The following is a 20,416-nucleotide window of genomic DNA, read 5'->3' on the forward strand; positions in this document are numbered from 1 at the left end:
CAAAATGTTCAGCAAAGCTTTGGTCAATCGTTACATGCTTGATTGTCGTCACCTTCCCCCACCCTACCCTGGACTCACTCTGGTTACTAGGTAGAAAACAAAGATGAAATGAAATTAATTCTAAAATGATTCGTATTTGTAAATATCACCTCACATGACCATGTAATTGATTCTAAAATACATGAATTTAATTAATAGATTGATATAGTTTTTTAAATATACTAAATTTTAAGGAAAAGAAGCCTGTCTAATAGTGTATGATTCTTACCTTCATGAATGTGAAAAATCCTGCCAAATATCTGTAATTACTTGTTCAGTATGGATGTTTCTCCTTCAATTTTATATTTGTTTTAGAATGGAGCGATGGTTGGAAGAATTATGAAGAAATTCGATTTCTGATGAACCGCTTGTGACCCTAACTTGTCACCTAGATAGAGAGGTGTTACTCAGAACCTTCTCCATCGGGGGTCTGTAACCAGTATTTGGTATTGAAACAGTTGTTAAGCGAAAAAGCATGAGGGTGAAGCACCACTCTGGTGATCAAAATCGTTAGTTCATTACTCTGCACCTCTGGTTCGAGATTCACGAAAGCATGCAATTGATCATTGGATGGGATCATGGAATTAACAGAGCAAATCTAGATTCTAGAACAACATGACCTTGGGTTCCGCCTATCTGCTCGGATAACCCAAGCTACAAAATCATGACACTTTATATGCCCCTCTTTAGATCCTGCACTAGCCCAAGAATGCTGCTGCAACTCCATGCCCATCTCTCAGTCACTGGACTTCACAGAGACGCACTTGTTTCTACCAAATTGATTGAATCTTATGCCAGTATGGGTAGACTCGAATCTGCTAGACTGGTCTTTGATTCCTTCTCACGACCAGATTCTTTTATGTGGGGTGTACTGATAAAGAGCTACGTATGGAATCTCTACTTTAAAGAAGCCATTACACTCTATCATGAAATGCTGTATCGGGGAGCTGAAATTACTAATTTCTTGTTTCCATCTCTTCTTAGAGCTTGTTCAGGTCTTGGTGACTTGGGTTTTGGTGGGAAGATCCATGGGAGGATCATTAAAACTGGGTTTGACTCTGATGGCTTCGTGGAGACGGCTTTGCTCTCTATGTACGGAGAAAGAGGAGAGTTAGAAGCTGCTCGTGTCATATTCGATAAGATGTCCACAAGAGATGTGGTTTGTTGGAGTTCCATCATCTCCGGTTATGTTCGGGATGGACAACCGGACAGGGGCTTGGGGATGTTCCGCAGGATGGTGGTACAAGGCGTCAAACCCGATTCTGTTGCGATGCTTGGTGTAACTGAAGCTTGTGCTGACTTGGGGTTTTTAAGACTAGCTAAGGTAGTTCACGGCTACATGGTGAGAAGGCAGATAGAGAATTCTGGGTCATTGGAGACTGCTGTTATTGTCATGTACAGCAAATGTGCAGACATAACTAGTGCAGAGAAGCTCTTTGAGAAGGCATCTCACAGAAGTAATGTTACATGGACAGCTATGATTTCCTGCTACAACCAGAATTGTTGTTTTCAAGAAGCATTAGACATTTGTGCTAAGATGCAGGAGAATGGAGTGGAGCCCAGTTGCGTAGGCATGGCTGGTGTTCTGTTTTCTTGTTCGCGATTAGTTCGGCACAAGGAGGGTAGATCAGTTCATGGTTCTGTTATCAGGCGAGGTATAGACCCAAATTTTGAGGTTATAGGACCAGCACTAATTGATATGTACGCGAGTTGCGGGAGAGTTGGAGATTGCCGGAAAGTGTTTGATGTGATCCAAGATAAACATATAGTCTCCTGGAATTCACTTCTCACAGTCTATGCTAGACGTGGATTCTCAGAAGAGGCACTGAAGCTTTTTATTCAGCTACTGGCTCAAGGACTCTTTCCAGACTCATTCACCCTGGCAAGTTCACTTTCAGCATGTGGAAGTATTAGTTTCTTACAGCTAGGGGATCAGATCCATGGTCATATTGTCAAAAGATGCTTTGATTCTAACGAATATGTCCAGAACTCTCTCGTGGATATGTACTCCAAATGTGGGTCTGTGAGAATTGCATACAAAATATTCAGCTACATCCAGAGGAAAAGCATTATAACATGGAATTCTATGGTTGGTGGATTTGCTCTGAATGGTTATTCAGTGGAAGCGATAGGGCTATTTGATTGGATGCATTCTAAAGGTCTTAGCATGGACGAGGTGACCTTCTTAAGTGTAATTCAAGCTTGCTCACATTTGGGTTACCTGGAAAAAGGAAAATGGATCCATCATAAGCTTATCATCTATGGTGTGGAGAAAAATTCTCATGTTGAAACAGCTCTTACAGACATGTATGCAAAATGTGGTGATCTTCAGATGGCTCAAAGAGTCTTTGATGACATGTTAGAGAGGACTGTGGTATCATGGAGTGCCATGATAGGTGGCTATGGAATGCATGGTCAAATTGATGCTGCGATTTCTCTTTTCACTCAAATGGTAGATTTAGGAGTAAAACCAAACGAAGTAACTTTCATGAATATTCTATCAGCTTGTAGTCATGCAGGATCTGTGGAAAGGGGGAAATCCTATTTTGATCTGATACTGAATTTTGGAATGGAGCCCAGCTTGGATCATTTTGCTTGTATGGTTGACCTTCTAAGCAGAGCTGGTGATTTTGATGGGGCATTTGGATTCATCAAATCAATGCGAGTTCCTCCAAATGCTAGTGTCTGGGGTGCTCTTCTGAATGGATGCCGGATCCACCACAGAATAGACCTCATCAGAAAGATTGAGGAAAACCTTCTAGACCTTGAAAAAGGACATCTTATATTACTATCTAATATATATGCTGCAGAAGAAAGGTGGGATGACTTTAGGAAGGTAAGATCAACAATGAAGCATGTTGGCCTGAGAAAGGTTCCTGGATATACTACAATTGAGATAAATAGAAGTATCTACAGATTTGGGGCAGGAGATACATGTCATCAACAAACCAGAGAAATATATAGAGCATTGGAGAATCTCATAAAGTTAGCTCAAGAACAAGGTTATCTCTTGGATGCTGCAATTCATGGTACAAGCGGGGGAACCAGGGGTGACAATGCTAAGAGTCATAGTGAGAAGCTGGCAATTGCTTTTGGTGTTATCAGCTCTCCTCCGGGAACAACAATACGTATCTCAAAGAACCTTCGTGTTTGTGTGGACTGCCATAATTTTGCAAAATTTGTGTCTAAGATCACAGGCAGAGAGATCATCATGAGAGATTTGAATCGGTTCCATCATTTAAGAAATGGGAGCTGCTCTTGTAGAGATTACTGGTAACAGACTTGGTTATAGCCTTATAGGTAGGAGTAAGACAAGAGACTTCTTTTTTTGGTGAAAAGAGTAAGACAGACATGTACAGTTACCAAGCTATTGATGTTAAATTCCAATGGAGGAACACATTAGGAATCATCTGATGAGCATCTCCAATCACATGAAGATAATGCAAAACACCAACAATAATAGATTTTCCAACAGTTCCTCTTTGGGGGCCAAAATTCCAACAGTTCGTTTTGTTAGCATGTATTCCTTCTTTCTAGTCCTCAGACGACAGTCATCCATTTGGAACCCACAAAGCTAGCTGATAAACCTATTACTGTCACTTTCACCATGTGCTTTGTAGAGGAGACAACTCTGTGAAGGGCAGTGTGAAGAATGTCTGGAGCAAACATATATACAATTGATGATTAAACATCTGAACTACCATGAAGTATCTCACTTTGAGATTCGAATTTGGAGCTTCAGTTCTCCCGAATATTATCCTCCTGATTCCAGGACCATAACCCCACATGGAAGCTATGGACATGAGTGCTCGAATGCAGTTCAAATGGTGAAGAATGTCCATGGCAAAGGGGTATTTGTTTATCATCAGTCCCCCTGATCAGATTTCTCACATTACGGAAGCCACAAATTTAAGTCGGTGGCCTTTCTACCTCATCTCAGCTATTATAACCATGACCCTCTCCAACTGCTTATGGAACAGAGACCATTTTCAATGCTGAGACGCTGGTTGCTGCCATATTCATACATTCCACTTTCCAGTAAGCTACATCGTGGTGACTTAAATCACCCTCCTTCATGGAAGCCTGCAGGTAGTTCAATTATCACTCCTCCACATTGTCCTCCAGATCTCAAGGCAGCCAGAGACTTAAAAGCGAGGGACAGTTCCCTCTCATCAAAACTATGAGAGAGATGCCACTCTCAAGGCAGAGATATGGTTGCCCCTGTCCATTTCTACTAGGCTACAACCTGGTGACTTGTTTAATCCTCTATCTTTCATTAACTCTCTCACTTCATTGGCCTTGTCCCACCTTCTGTCTGCAGCATAGAAATTGGAGATGAGCACATAGTAGCCTGCACTACTGGGTTCCAGCTCTAGCATCTTTTTCACTCCCAACTCCCCAAGGTCCAACCTTGAATGGAGTCTACATCCATGGAGGAAAGCTCCAAAAACACTGGCATCTGGTTGAACTGGCATTGTCTCTATAAATGCCAAGGCTTCTTCTATCCTGCCAGCCCGAGCCAGTAGATCAACCATGCAAACGTAATGCTTCATGGAAGGCACAAATTGATACTCTCGACACATGGAATTGAAATATCTCCATCCTTCCCCAACCATCCCTGTATGACTACAAGCAGATAAAATGCTCGTGAAGATCACTTCATTGGGCTCCACATTTTTACTCAACATCTCAGCAAATAGTGCGAGGGACTCACTAGCATCCCCATGCATGCCATATCCACCCATCATCGCACTCCATGTCACTGCATTCTTCTCTTCCATACTGTCAAAAACTTTGCGAGCAGATCCTGCATCTCCACATTTAGCGTAGAAATTGAGAAGGGCAGTGCCGAGACGTACATTGGATGATAAGAAACCTTCTCTTATAGCATAGGCATGTAATGAGCAACCCAAATACAGAGCACCCACAGAAGCACAAGCAGAGAGCACACCAACAACTGTGACAGCATCAGGTGAGACACAATCCAATCTCATCTGGTGAAAAAGTATCATGGCTTCATGAGCATACCCATTCAGAGCAAACCCAGTAATCATTGAATTCCAAGCAATCAAATCCTTGACTGTAACTGTCTGGAATACATGATAAGCATCTCCAATCATTCGGCCTTTTGCATACATATCAATAAGACCATTCCTTACAGTGCCATCTTCTAATCCTAGTTTAATCCCGATTCCATGAACTGACCTTCCCAAATTTGAATTACCTGACTGTCCACATGCAGAAAGAACACCCGCAATGGTAACAGAATTGGGCAAGAGACCAGCCCATCTTTTGTCCGTATACAGCCTTAATGCCTCATCTGGGTAGTTTCTCTGAGCATATCCAGCAATCATTGCTGTCCATGAGACTAGATCAACTATAGGCAGCTCATAAAATGCTGCACGAGCATCGGCAATCATCCCACATTTCACATACATATTCAGCAGGGCAGTTACTAAGAATGAATTCATGATGATACCCTCCTTTATTATGAATCCATGGACCCATTTTCCCTGATTCAAAGCACCTAACTTTGTGCATGCTGTAAGCAAGCTTCCCATGGTGACTTGGTTAGCATCAATCATCCCTTGTCTCATGCGATTGAATAACACGAGAGCTTCTTCTGGGCAATCATTCTGCACATAGCCCGCGATCATGGAAGTCCAAGAAACAACATTTCTCTCAGTAATTTCTTCAAACACAGCACGAGAATTTCTGATTTCTCCACATTTGGCATACACATCCACCAGACCCGTCAATACAAAGCTATCGGGATTTCCAAATTTAACAATCTCGCAGTGGAGCTTTTTCCCTTCATCTAAACCCTGCAGTTCACTGCAAGCCTTCAACACAACGCTAAAAACAACATTGTCGCGCTCTTTGAGACATTGTCTCATATGGGTATAAAACCGAATAAGTTCTGGGTAGGAATCACTCAAGAAATACCATCTGATCATCACCTTCCATGAGTAAAGATCCGGGTTCCTTATCTGATCGAAAACAGAGCGGGCACATTTAACATCCCTGAAGAAACCATACAAGCTAACTAATTTGGTTTGACAGAGAAGGTCATCTGTTAGACCTTCGACGATGAGCAAACCATGGATTTTCTTTAGAGAACCGATGGTGTTGCAGATACCCAGCAAAGAATAACAAGGGTTCGAGTAAATGGAATGAACAGAAGCAATGGTTCGATCGATATCTTTAGTTTCTAGTGATTGTTCGAAGGTACTGTCGGTTAAAAAAGACCTCCAACCAAGACGAGATTTTTTTATGCCAAAGACATGTCTATGCAGTAGACCGAAGAGTTTCATCTTTTCCTCAACCGTGGATCCTCTATTCCTTTTCATCATTTGTTGTTTTATCCTTGTAGTTTTGTCATCGCATACAGTTTCATGCCCAGTGAAATTTTGATTTTCACTGGTTTAACGCCTCCTTTGATAATCTTTCCCTTAATCCCTCTTTGATCTTCGCTATTATGTCCATTTGTAATGCCTTCTATGATAATCTTTCCCCTCAAATGAATTCTTTGCACTCATCCACCTATTTAAACCCCTAAGATTTGACTCAAGTCAGCTTTAATTCAAAAAAGAGTACATCTTCCATCTGGTTCCTTTTATTAGGGTATTTGAAAACGTCCCTACGAGAACATATAAATTTCTCTCACTTTATTATACTTAAACTTCCCTGCTAAAACTTTTATATATGATTTCTCAAAAAATCAAATTCCCACCATTCCTTGTATTAGTTTATTCGCCCTTTTCTAAAGCTCTTTAAATTTTCTTTATTACTTATTGGGTGTTTAGCGAGTCCGGATCTGCGACCCGTTGGGGATCAGGGGAGCACAAAGTGCTCTCCCAACGGCAAACCAAAAAACCAACCCAAACAACACAAAAGGGTGATGATGGGAGGGGTTTTTTTTTTTTTTTTACACATTTTGTTGTGGTGGAAAACCCGTCGGAGGTGATGATCCGGATTCTGTTTAGCCGGCTTGAATTTCTGGTCTAAATTGTATCAATTGATAATCAAAATATCTTGTGAAAGTTCAAATTTTGAAGTCAATTGCTGATTGTTTCTAGCGAATTGAGTAGCACATTGAAAGAAGGAAAAGGGAGATAAAAGAAGAATTCCCAATGCAAGTCAAGATCTGTTTGCAGATTTAAATTAAAATCCATTTTAAGATGATGTAAAAAACCATATGATTTAAATGGAATTTAGTCAGTTGTTACATTTCACCAATGGCACCAACCAAACACCCCCTTAAATCAGTTATTCGCTTTATATCTTTTCCTTTGTCTTGTCATATTGGATGGATTTGGAGCAGATTTTCACAATAGAATATAGGTCCAAAAGTTTTTAGGTAATCGATCAATATCTTACTCAGTTCAGGAACCATCTCCTATACCAAAAAAAAAATTCTGATTGTTTCCAACTTTGGACTCTCAAGTTAATATATGCGAGATCAAAAGTCTCATCCAGATGAAATTTTATGAAGAGATATAAAATGATTTTCAAAAACTACAACCATCACGCGGGGGGGGGGGCGCGAAGGGGGGGGGGGGGGCAGGAGAGGAGGGGGGGGGGGGGGGGCGCCCGGGGCGCGGGGCCCGGGGGCGGCCCGGCGCAGTCGGGGCGTGTGTGCCACACATGATAGTTACTACTAATCTTTATGTGGCAAGTTTTTTTTTTTTTTTTTGTCCAATACGTGGCAAGTTGAAAATGCTATATACTTTCACTAACAAGCAAGCACATGCTTTGTTCATATTCTAAAATTATTTTCAAATGTTCATGCAAAATAAGAATAAGAATTAATGTTTGATTCCAATTTTGTCTATTTGCAGAGATTTCTTTTTCCTATAAACAAACGCACTTGGTTTTATTACAGTGGTTTCTCTTTTCAGATTTTCAAGCAAAATAAGTATAAGAATTAGTATTTGATTTCAATTTTGTCCATTTGCACAGATTTTCTTTTTCCCAGAAACAGATGCACTTGGTTTTAGAATATTGGTTTCTCTTTTCCATTTTTTTGGACGATTATATCTTCAATTATTAGATGGAGATGAAAAATCATGTATCAATCATTCCTCCTTTTTAAAAAAATCTACAAAATAGACGATCATACCTTCAATCATTAGAGGAGATGAGAAATCATGTATCATAAATGGTCGATGGTTGAATTATAATTATGTTCATGACTGGCTGACAATGACCGGAAAAAACAATCTATGTTTATATACAAAACCCCTCACATGCTTAGACGCCTCACCCCAACCTTCATATGCTTGGCTGAATCCAAGTTTTACCTTTTGCTAAAATTCAAGTTTCCTTAGCATAACAGCCCAAATTTCAATGAGGTGGATGCTTACCCAAACTTGTGTTTTATGTAGAAAATGCTTACCCAAAATACTACAAAGATGGGTGGCCTCATATAGCCTCCTCCTCCAATTTCCCACGTGCAGAGATGAACCTGATACATTGTTTTTTCTTGAGGGATGAGTGAGAACCTGTACAGTCTTTAGCAGTTCAACTTAAGTAAGCTGGTAGAGGAAAACCTGTTTGATGTCCATTTCCTTAGTGTTAATTGTGCTCCCTTTTGTATAGAATCAAAGCTCTATCTGCTACCTGAATCTGGATGGCTGCAGTGATTATATTTGACTTGGTGAGTCCTTCCCATGGACAGAGACAGTAAAAAACTAGGGAAAACTCTTTTCTGATAACCAAAATTTTGCTTTGCTAGCTTCCCCAGCTTTGTCTGGCTGCCTCTTGTCATACTCTCGATCACCCTGGCAGTAACCCATGGATGAACATGGCTCCAATGACCCAAAAAGATATTACAAGTTCATGGTAACAATCCAAAAAAACCCAATCTTTCCCCACCAGATCAAGTCCACATGTACTGGACCTTTTGCTACTCCCTGAATTTGCTCTTCTATAGATAGTGTCCTACCAAAACTCTCCAATCCAGAAGTCCACCTTGATTTATCACTGGAGCTTTTTGGCATTCCATGGACACACTTTTAGTCAGTGAGAGATGTCACAAAGCATTAACAGTGTTTATAACCTCAATCAAGCTGTGACCTGGTGATTTTCTTAATCCCACTTCACTCATCATACTTCTTATATTTGCTGCATCTTGCCACCTTCCTACAGCAGCATAAATCTTGGCCATTAACACATAATTTCCCGTATTGTCTGGCTGTAGTTCAAAAGGTTGCTTTGCAGCCACTCTCCTAGCATGGCATTTTCATGTATCACACAGGCACCTAATAGGGCACCCCAGACAGCGTGACTGGGCTCAAATGGCATCATTTTAATCAGTTCGTAAGCCTCTTCTAGTCGACCTGCACAGCCAAGAAGGTCAACAATACAAGTGTAATGATCAGTTTGAGGTCTCAATTGGTGACTGTCAATCATATATTTGAACAACCGTAAGCCATCATCCACCATCCCTGCATGGCTGCAAGCATGCAAAACAGATGTGAAGGTGACTTCATTTGGTTTCACCTCAGACTGCATCATCTGAATAAAAAGTGAAACTGCAGCCTTACCATCCCCATGCTGTCCATACCCAGCAATGATTGCACTCCATGCAACGGTGTCCTTAACATTTTCGGGGATCTCATTGAAGAGCTCATGGGCCAAATCAAGGCTTTTGCACTTTGAGTAGATATCAATCAAACCAGTGGCAGTTTCAACGCTTGGATGAAATCCAGAAACCATTAGATAACAATGTATGTTTTTGGCTTGCTGCTGATCAGCCAGATCAGCATAAGCAGGAATAAGGCTAATCAAGGTTGCACGATCTGGGTTGACCCTTTCTTCCATCAGTATTTGTTTGAAAACTTTTATTGCTTTGTCTGCAAATCTGTTATGAACATATCCTGTGATGAGGGCATTCCAAGGCACTGCTCCCTTTCTTGTAGCTTTCATGAAAACTTGAAAGCTGAGGTGCATGTGGTTACACTTTGCATACATGTCAATCAGGGCGGTCTCCACCATAACATCTGCTTCAAGTCTGCATCTGATTGCCCACCCATGTAAGCATTTGCTGTGTTTCAGAGTAAACAGACTGGCAGAAGCAGATAGGAGGGCCGCCAAGGTTACCATATTAGGCCTTACCCCCTCCAGTTACATCCGATGACCAAGCATTAATGCACTTGCTGTATCACCATCTAAAGGTACCCTACAACATGGCCGTCCATGACACCACATCCTTCTCACACATCTCATCGAAGAGCACTCTGGCCTCAGCCAAACTACCACACTTGGCATACATATCTATCAATGAGTTCTTCACGGGAATATAATTCCCCAATCCCCTCTCCTCTAGAAGATCATGAACTCCCCTTCCCCGCTGCAAATCCCCTAAATGAGCACAAGCAGGTAAAACAGAGACCAAGGTGGCATGATCAGGCTTCTCCTCAGCACCCATCATCCAATCAAAGATGACCAAAGATTCTTCCGCCATTCCAGTTCTAAGGTACCCATTTATCATCGGATTCCAAGAAACTACAGTCCGCCCCTGCATTCCATAAAAAACCCGCCTAGCCATCTCCGTTTTGCGACAGTTCATATACATCGATAGTAAAGAATTCTGTACGTAAGTGTCTGAACCAAACCCAGTAGCCAATGCTCGACAATGAATGGACATAACAACATTAAGCAACGACATTTCAGCACAGGCCTTGAGAACAAAAGGATAGGTGAAATTATCAGGATTACTGTCACCTGAAGAGAGCATTTCGACAAACAGGTGGAGTGCATTAGCCGATAAACTGTTCTGGGAGTAGGCCCTGATCATGACGCTCCATAATAAGGAGTTTCTTTGAGGCAAATGGTCGAATGGAAGACGCGTATTCGATTCGTCTCCACAGCAAGCATATGCAGTAATGAGGCTGGATCGGATGCGCGCTGAGTGGTCCAAGAAGAGAAGGCCGGAAGTGATGACATGGGCGTGGAGTTTCTTTGTGTTGGTAAGGGAACGAGTAGTGCCACAGTGTCGCAGAAGGGATCCACATTGGGCTGCAGTGATGAGCAGGGACTTGGATTTGGACAAGGCATGTGAATTGCCATTCATCAATCTAGGAACTAGGATTCCCCAGACCCCTCTCGTCAATTGTCTAACCGTCTATTACTCGCTTCTATTCCCAGTCTATTTATTACGTGGATGCTGCTGTTTTTTTTTTTTTTTTTTGTACAAAAGCTGAAGAACTTCATTCATAAAATTAAAAAATATATATATAGACACACATCAAAGAAAAGAAAAAAATATAAAAAAAAAAGATACATGAAAATACAAGGTTTGGTCCGAACCAAGGAATGGAAATTGATCAAATGTCATACATGTAATAGACAAGGTCATCCAAGCCCTTAGAATAATGGTTGTAACAATCACAACAACAATTAAACACAAGGAATATTATATATGTATCCTCCATCTCAAACACCCAAAAAGGCGACACGTCATACAGGTGAATACAGACACGCCACAATGACGGAAATACACGCCACAAAGACGGAAATACACGCAACAAAGGCAAAGAAATAATTGTTGTAGCTCTGTTTCTCAGTGATATTTCTGTTTAGCCAAATGAAGAAAAAAAATGATACTCACCTTGGGTCCCTCATTACCAACTTCAACAATGAATCTACCCACGGCTTTCTATCAAAACAAAAAGAAAAAATCTACCCACGGCTTCCCATCCTCTTTCTCTATGGGACCTGCAAGATTGCCATCATGGACAGTAAGACTTCCACCATCCTAAGTCTCATCATTCTTCCCTCTGCAGCCATCTATCCTTTGTTCTATCTCAGTAGACAAGACAGCTTACCATCCCTCCTACAGCCATATTTGGATAGACCAGCCGAAGAGAAGAAAGATGATGATGTTTTAGCTTTACTTAAACCACCCGTATTGTTGTGGTTCGATTCCAGGTTTGATTCTTATATCCAAGTAATATGTATCACCTAAAGGTTAAAGCAAGCAAAATTAGAGTCACCTACCTGTTTAAAAACTTCAAGGACCCTGTGGACACCTATGGGTTTCACACCCGGCCGGAAAGAATTTCCGTCAATATACCTGCGTTCAGAGATTCAAATTTGAAACAAGTACATAGATATCAGTCTTTGCGGTTTCAACAATAAGAATGTGCTTCAGTTGAGTGGTATAAGGTATAACTTACATCTCTTTCAGGAAGGGGTGTTTATAAAAGGCTTCTGGAATCCTTCCCCGAAATTGATTGTGGTCCAAGTATCTAAAATTCAACAAATTAGGGTAATTATAAGATATCTAAACATTCCAACAAATGACATGGTTAGCACCAAAATTACATGCTGCAGAGCAAAATAACGATCAGTTCCCACAGTGTCTATACACACACACTCGTCAACACTTTTCGGATTTTATGAATGGTTACTTCATGTCCAATCAGTGCTTGTCAGCGAAGAAATTAAGAAAATATATACACCATAAGGCTACCTCATTATATCACACAATATGCTACAATCCTGAGGTTATACTCAATCTCTCTTTCCCTCCAAAAAATATATTTTGTGTTGAACCCGTCCTTGCCCTAGCTTCATATATCATATCCCAGGTCCATTAAGTGTATACCATCAGAAGACAATCAATCTCAGACCATTCAAACAACACAAAGAACATTTATGCAGGGATACTTCAAAGAAACTAATGTAAGGAGTTGTTTTTTTCCCCCTAAATGGGCATGGGGGTAGTTTTAGCTTGTGCATGAACCCTGTCAACCTAGCTATTAGATGTCTATGTAGGCGGTTCATATGCCATTCTGTAATCAACAAATGTGTATATTCGAACTGCAGTCATTTCATTTGTTGACGTTGCATTTTTCTTTATTTCCAACATGCAAAGGGTGACTTGGGGCAGATGTGGACCTGTGTGGATGGTCAACATAGAATGCCAACTGGGAAGAAAAAATTACTGATCCCACCAGCTATAGTTAAATTCAATCTCTTGTCAACATAAATTGTGTACCATTCCTTAGTACTAGCATCTATTTCCATCCTATCCCATTAGATACGCTTCTTTAATTTTTCTCAAGCAGAAAATAATGTCATCAACTCAGCACGTCATTGAACTATCTAAAATGCTCTGGTGAATTCACCGATGGCAACCGTCAGCCTAACAAGCAGGAGTGTCAACCACTATTTGATTACACAAACCACGAAGAGATACATATTGTCATTCCACAGCAACAATGATGATGGGGTATATGAAAACAATACATTCTTCAAGTAAGAAATTTAGCAGCACCAAGGGATTTCATTTCATAACAATGGGACACATGAATCATCTCAAATAAAGACACCACTAATTAAATGAGGTTTCATATTCATTGCATGCAATGAAGCCAGCCTGGTAAATATAATGAATACAAATGATAACAATAACAAGCCATTCTTCAAGTAACAAAAGTGACAATGATTGAAGAAACCATTCTTGTCTTGTTGCTTATAAATGTTTTCATTCACCAAAAAATGTAGCAACACCAAGGTTCTCCATTCATAATAGCCAGAATTTAATGGGTTTCATAATTAGGGTGATCTAAAAGGTTAAGACCCTATATGAACAAAATGTAAAGAACCACCACAAAGTATTGCATTATTTTACCCCTCCTTTTTAAGAAAATTATGGGGTTGGACAGGTAGAATGGCGGCTCAAGCCATACAAGAACTCTCAAGATCGATCCTCTTCACCTCTTCTTGGATTTGGAAAAAACTCTTTATCCTCCGTCCTCGTGCCCTTTCTGCTTTCTCTATCCAAATCTCCTCTAGATCCTCCACTTCCTTTTGGCTTAATCCCTAGCATCCGATGGGTATTTTGTTCACTCTTCTTGGCCCCCGTGCTGTCTGTGACACCCGCATCCCTTAAGATATTTCACTCTCATCCTTCATCTCTAATAGTTCATTAACCCCCTCCCCTCACTTGAGTCTCACAAAAATTTGGATCCCCCCCCCTCGCCCTCTCCTTCTGACATATCCATCTGGCTTCCCTCCTCCACTAAATCTTTCACAACCACTTTTGCTTGGAACCTCCTCAAATCCCCCTCCCCCCCCCCCCTCCCCAGTTCCTTGGGACCCTCTTGTCTGATTCAAAAATCATATCCCCCCGCCATTCCCTCACCCTCTGGAGAGCCCTCAACATTGCCCTTCCCACCCAATCTTTCCTTATTAGCCACCATATCTTTGCTAACCCCAACTGTATCCTATGTTGGAATGACTCAGAGGACCTTGAGCACATTTTTTTCACTTGCCCCTTTTCCCGCTCCTTATGGACCCTTGCCCTTGCATTTATTTGGCCGAGATTGAGAAGCTCCCTTGGGTTTGCCCATGATTGGAATTGGATCCTGAGAAGCTTTTCTGGCTCCTTGATTTGTGACCAAGTTGGTAAGCTAGTCTTTGCCGCTACCATCCATCATCTGTGGTGGGAGCATAACATGAGGAGATGGAGCACCAAATCCCGATCCTGAGATGGGATTTCGAACGCCATCTATTTTTATGTTTCTTCTAGATTGCTCTCTATTCCCCATCCCCCAGTGTCTGCCTCTCCAAGGAATAGGTTAATTGTTAGTTCCTGGAGTCTCGCTTCCCCTATTCACCCCCACTCTTGATGGGCTTTCTCTCTCCCTTTTCTCTTTGTATTTCTTTTGCTGTCTAATATAATTCTTTATTCACCGAAGAAAAAGAAAAAGAAAAAAAGCTCTCTTAGGATCGAACAGATGGTAGTCCCAAATCTCAAACTAATAGATGCAAAAAAAATGGCAAAAGCAAGGTTTTCTTGTCCTCCCAATGGTTAGAAAAACTCTCAAGCAAGAAATGTGTATAATAAGTAGATTAACAGGTAGACGAAGACTCACAATTAAATCAATCTTGGAATACTGGCCAGTTCTGCACGTACAACCCCAAACATCTTGTTGTACAATAAGTACCCTATAATCAAAACGGGAAATTAATTTCAAGACTATATAGGAATGTGCAAGAAGTCTCAAAAAAGAAAGAAAATCATGCCGAACGGCTATCTAGCTAGGCCATCATTTTGAATATTATTACTTACAAGATTTCTAAACTTGTCAAGTTAGCAAGTTGTGCAAGAATCCCTCCAATAAAGAAATTATTATTCAGATACCTACATAAAAATTAAACTAGTACATAAATTTTAAATTTCTAAGATACAGAATACCACATGCAATACCACAAATTCAACAACAGGAATTAGCTTACAGGTTTCGCAGAGCTCGAAAGCTTCCGTCAAAACGGATGAGTTCCCTTAGGGTACCCACCAAATGATTATTACCAACATCCCTACAAACATGGTACAATATATTAGCAGCAAAAAGATTAAAATGGCAGGGAAAATAGTAATGCATAATATGATAAAGAGAAGTTTCTACAATAAGACACCCAAAACCTAAACTTTTATAGCATTTCTTATTTTGGCAGGGTGAGGATGGGGTTGTGAGGGGTGAGATTGAATAATACAAATGTTGGAGGTTTCGCAGTGTCCCCAATTCCGGTGGAATTCGGCCTATGAAGAGATTCCCATGAAGATAGAGTTAACGAAGCTCTGGTAGACTTGCAAGTTACTTAGGAATTTCACCTTTGAAGTTATTGAAGCTCAGGTGGCTACAAAATTGACAGTAATAAATCACTCAATTAAGAAGAAAAAAATCACATCATACAGACTGAAATATTGTAATTAAAATTGATACTACTCACAGATGTGTTAGTTGCTTGAGTTCACCAATTTCCGGAGGAATAACATCTTGAAACTTATTCCATCTCAAATTGCTAACAGAATGGGAAATAAAAATGTAAACAACAAGATATTAAAATGATAAAACAAAGAATAATCAGCTTCTTGAAAAATTATAATTGTTTGCAAACTTCATAATTCAGAGAGGCAAAGAAAAACCTTTGCCTAAAACCCAATATTATATTATCCAATTATATTTCTAGAAATCAGCGATAAACTGCAACTTCAGAATGCAAATTACTTTGAGAAATTAAGCACAAGATTCAAGGACTACAAATCCTGACAAGTGATTCTTTAGGCATCGTTTATTTGCTCGATAAAAAGAGGTAGAAATAATAAACATGTGGAACCCACATGTAGTGGGGTAAGGAAGCAAGAAAGGAAAGAAAAGGATTTTGTTGAAAAATTACAAATGTGGGTCCCACTTTTATTATATTGCTCACTTTTTCACAAAGTCCCACTAAACATATAGGACTTTAAAAAGGGGTGGGGTGGGAGAGGTAACATGCCACATCAGCAAACAAGCTTTCGTAATTTAAGGAAGCTTGTCTGCTCACTTTCCCATCCATTAGACCAAACAAAGCATGCTTTGGGGATTTCACAAAAAAAGTTTACTTTTTCCACCCCTATTTTCCCACCCCATTTTTTATCTAGCAAACAAAAGATACCTTATCTATAAAGCGGAAAGCACATAGAACAGCCACTGCATGGTTTGTAAGAAACAGTATAAAATTATCATATAGAAAAATAAGGATAACTAAGAACCATAAATCTATATAAAGACATAGATGCCATTATTTTCCCATGAAAGGCAAATGAGTTTTTTATGAAGAGCGTGGATAGTTAAGAAAAGTGTTATAATTTATACATCAGAAAGATATGGAAAGAAGAACTCCGCTAGTGTTTGTTGTTGGTCCCAAGCCCGGGTAAAGGTGGAGGGTTGGTGCGTTAGGTCGGCAACCGGCACCAGAAAAAATCTAGCCAAACCCTTTTACATTGTAGCCAACCCCATTTAGTTGGGACAAGGCTTATTGTTGTTGTTGTAAAGATATGGAAAGAAGAGAGAAATGAGTGCTACTACAACAAGAGCTTGGGCATTATCACATATCAAAACCCTAAGCATGGAGAGTGAGGTATCATGGTAATTAGAAGAAAAGACTCTTACAAGATGCAGCAAGAGCCAAAAAGGCTGACAGGGAGACCATAGACCTCTTAATTGCTGGTGTATTGTGATTCATTTCAAGTACTTAAGATTCAATTGTCAGTACTACTCATTAAGAGAAGTACTGAATCCTGTCTACCCTAAGAAGAAGATAGGGGCTTTTGAGATTGACAATAAAGAGAAATCATAAAAACCTTAATGTTAGGCTGTGCTGATCCCTGACTTATTTGTGTTTGTTACACACACAAACAAGAGCAAGAGAGAGAGTGAGCTCTATGAGGAACTTGACCCTTGATCAAGCCAATCCTATAGCCCATAGTAAAGTCTTCTTCTTCTTTTTTTCTTTTTCTTTTTATTTTTTATTACTAAAAACCCTTAATGAAGTTCTCACGATGCCATCCGGTAAAAGCTGATCGAGTACAATAACCCAATTAAGCTCTTTATATAACACACATGCCTATGATTGAAACTGAAGCTAGGATGAGTCACTGCAAGGGATACGAAACACGTGATCAAATTTTGGGGTGAAATAGTCAACATGAACAGTTCATTGGAAGAGGAATTTAACAGGGACATCAAATTTTAGCATCATCATTGAATTACTTGTTCCAATAGAACCCAGTATCAACAAATAGACGGGCTGAGGGATTGGCATTTGGCAAAGCCAGATGAGCAAAGACTAATATGTTTTGGAGATAAATCTAATCACATCCTTTTGTTAGTATATCCTCATTTTGGAGAACCATATTCTTTTCATCATTTATCAACAGAGTCCATAATTTAAAAAGAGAGCAAAGAACCCACTATGAAATCAAACAAACAGACATGCAAATTAATTCAATCAGAAAGTAGGCAATGGAAGAGTTTGCAGCCATACAGTATCCTAAGACGCTTTAGCTGTCCAATCTGAGAAGGGATTGGACCAGTCAACTTGTTGTTGTGAAGATCCCTGAGATTAAAATACAGTCAAAATATTAGCCAGCCCCTTTGAAAAGAAAAACACAAACAATACTGCTAACTGAACCACTTTAATTTTATATTGCACTTCCACCATATACAGTGAAAAGATCTTTCTCATATAAATCAAAGACAGGTCAGGCATTTCTTGCAAGCAAAACATCTCCCTTTTATATAAATCACTGCAGTTCTCCAAGTATCCAAAAAGAATAAGGCTTCCACATTTGGGAGAGGAGGGAGCAGAAAAGAGGGTACAATCATAGATGAACTATTATTCAACAGATGTATATATCAAAGATTGTGTGCATGGAGAGGTGCACTAGGACTGTTATGTGACATGGCTATCAAGCTTAAGGAGAAATTCTACAGGAAATAATACCAGCTATAATATGAGGCCTACTTTTGGCAGATAAAGAAAGCAATATAGATGAGTTTATCGAAGGAAGGAATTTGCAGCAAGACCAGGAGATGAGTAAGGAATAAATGTATTAGAACCAATCTAAGACAAGCTCCATGAGAGCAGCCTGAGGTGGTACAGTCATATCCAATAGAGATCCATAGATGCACCAACAAGGAACAATGACCAGATCCAGTTTGGCAGAGCAAATGGTGTCTCCCTTTATTTTTTTATTTTTTTGGGGGGGCTTAAAATGACCATTGAAGAAATGGTAAGAAAGGATACTCGTGTGGCATGGCTCAATCATAATATAACCGCAAATAATAAGGACCCATTTAGCCGACTCCTTGTATGCAAATGATCACCATTTGCTGATTTGACTTTATTCCTTTAGTTATTTTCCCTTTTATTACTTCTATTTACTTCCTTTTACTTCTCTTATTTCAATCTAATTGGGATAAGGTTATGGTTGTTGATGTTTTTGTTGTGTGCATGATTGGACATGAGTAAGTGTTACCATATTATTGGCCCCTCTTCAGATGCTTTCATGTTACTCCAACCAAAATACACACCTAAAAAAACTCACACCTAAACAGTACATGCAAATGCATCGATACATGAAATTGATAAATTGACAATAACAGATCTACAGAGCTTGATGAACAAAAGAAATAATGGCTTAAAGAGCATGGTCATTTTGAAGCATTCCTAACTGAACTTGATAGACACATCACACAAATGGATGCACAATACCATACTATGAGCTCAATCCAGAGGAAATTCAGATGTGGCGCACTTACAGCCTTCTTAGATCCAACAGATTGGTTACAGCAGTAGGGAAAGCCCCAACAATTGATACAGCATAAACTTGCCTGCAAAAAAAAAAAAAAAAAAAAAAAAAAGATGATCACATTAGAGTAAAAATTAATAAGCATTACATGTCAACAACACTGCCAAAAACATTATTTCTAAGATTGGATTCTCATGAACATGAACTATCACTATCAGTAGAAATTACCAAGTACCGGTAGATGTGATAATATTTCTAACCCCTCCTCTCCCCAGAGATGGACTACAGTGAAGGTATACTGTCACAAGCTTTCTTATAATTATTTTGATGGCTTATTCTGGTATATTTCCATGTCTTGAGCAATCACATTGTGGAAATGAAACAAATAGCTTCCAAGTGCCATAGCCTCATACCGTCGTTACTTATACAGTAAACGGCATTTTCAAATATGGACAAGCATAAGATGAAGTTACATCACAAACTAGGCATTCAATCACTGATGCATAGCGGTGAAAACATCAACATTGGACAAATGAGAGAAAAGTTGGCATACAGCTCTGTCACGACTCTATAATCTCCTTGAATGGAACATGTGACACCGGACCAAGGTGGTAGATCACCATCTCCACATGGATCATCTCCAACCCAGGCATAAACCACCCTCCAGCCAAGAGATGCCTTGATTTCATTCAAGGCTAGCGCATTGAGAAGAGCACTAATTATGACGCGAAAAAAACGTATAATACGAAACTACTTAAGTTAATCATGGTTAATATACTTAGCAAAATTCTGTAATTTCAGAGTACAGTACATATTTATATACAGCATGATATCGAAAACGAGTAAGAAGTTTGGCTACATTGTAACCCTCTTAACCAGTCTAATTCGCATCTTACTAAATAGATTCAACTTACAACCCAGAAATTTTGAAATTTTAGATACGAGAAGTCAAACCTACCTAGAACGAGGGATCTTAAACAATGCACCAAATGATTGCAATTTTTCCTGTTCTTCACTAATTATAGAGGTTTAATTAACGGTAGAAAATCAGTGCGATCCAAGAAACGTCAGTCTAAATGAGTAAAAATACATAGTCCAATGTGAAACTACGAAGCTACATTACAAGAACCAAAATTCTCAAGCTTCTCGTGTTTCTGCTGAAACATCAAATATTTTATTGAATAACGATCAGGAATATACATATAAATGTACTTAAACTGAAAGACAAACCTACCGTCTCTTTTTAGGGTTTTGCAGTGACTAACATTGAGAAGCAGAAAGAGAAAA

At 39.7% G+C, this 20,416-nt stretch overlaps 2 protein-coding genes and 1 pseudogene across 3 annotated transcripts; 1 reads left to right on the top strand and 2 right to left on the bottom strand.

Moving 5' to 3' along the window:
• Positions 1–95: 95 nt before the first annotated feature.
• Positions 96–3,327, top strand: LOC149020194 (Tetratricopeptide repeat (TPR)-like superfamily protein). The gene has a single exon (XM_089148298.1). It carries the CDS (start codon positions 704–706, stop codon positions 3,314–3,316), a length of 2,613 nt encoding a protein of 870 aa, XP_089004424.1. The 5' UTR covers positions 96–703; the 3' UTR covers positions 3,317–3,327.
• Positions 3,051–6,704, bottom strand: LOC149020195 (Pentatricopeptide repeat (PPR) superfamily protein). Its single transcript, XM_089148299.1, has one exon. It carries the CDS (start codon positions 6,390–6,392, stop codon positions 4,218–4,220), a length of 2,175 nt encoding a protein of 724 aa, XP_089004425.1. The 5' UTR covers positions 6,393–6,704; the 3' UTR covers positions 3,051–4,217.
• A 1,662-nt stretch (positions 6,705–8,366) lies between these two features.
• Positions 8,367–19,820, bottom strand: LOC149020196 (pentatricopeptide repeat-containing protein At5g39350 pseudogene; annotated as a pseudogene). The gene is made up of 7 exons (XR_016172162.1): positions 19,683–19,820; positions 19,140–19,211; positions 15,292–17,934; positions 15,125–15,196; positions 14,928–15,000; positions 12,222–12,293; positions 8,367–12,118 (listed from the first exon to the last, which is right to left on the bottom strand). The product of XR_016172162.1 is annotated as a pentatricopeptide repeat-containing protein At5g39350 pseudogene (transcript).
• Positions 19,821–20,416: the final 596 nt, after the last annotated feature.

Source organism: Hakea prostrata, chromosome 3 (genome assembly GCF_041222555.1).
Source record: "Hakea prostrata isolate BN-2017 chromosome 3, UWA_Hpros_2, whole genome shotgun sequence".
Classification (NCBI taxonomy): Eukaryota; Viridiplantae; Streptophyta; class Magnoliopsida; order Proteales; family Proteaceae; genus Hakea; species Hakea prostrata.

Bases quoted from the DNA above. Each gene is read 5' to 3' on its own strand.
- LOC149020194 (XM_089148298.1), top strand. From the start codon at position 704: ATGACACTTTATATGCCCCTCTTTAGATCCTGCACTAGCCCAAGAATG.
- LOC149020195 (XM_089148299.1), bottom strand. From the start codon at position 6,392: ATGATGAAAAGGAATAGAGGATCCACGGTTGAGGAAAAGATGAAACTC.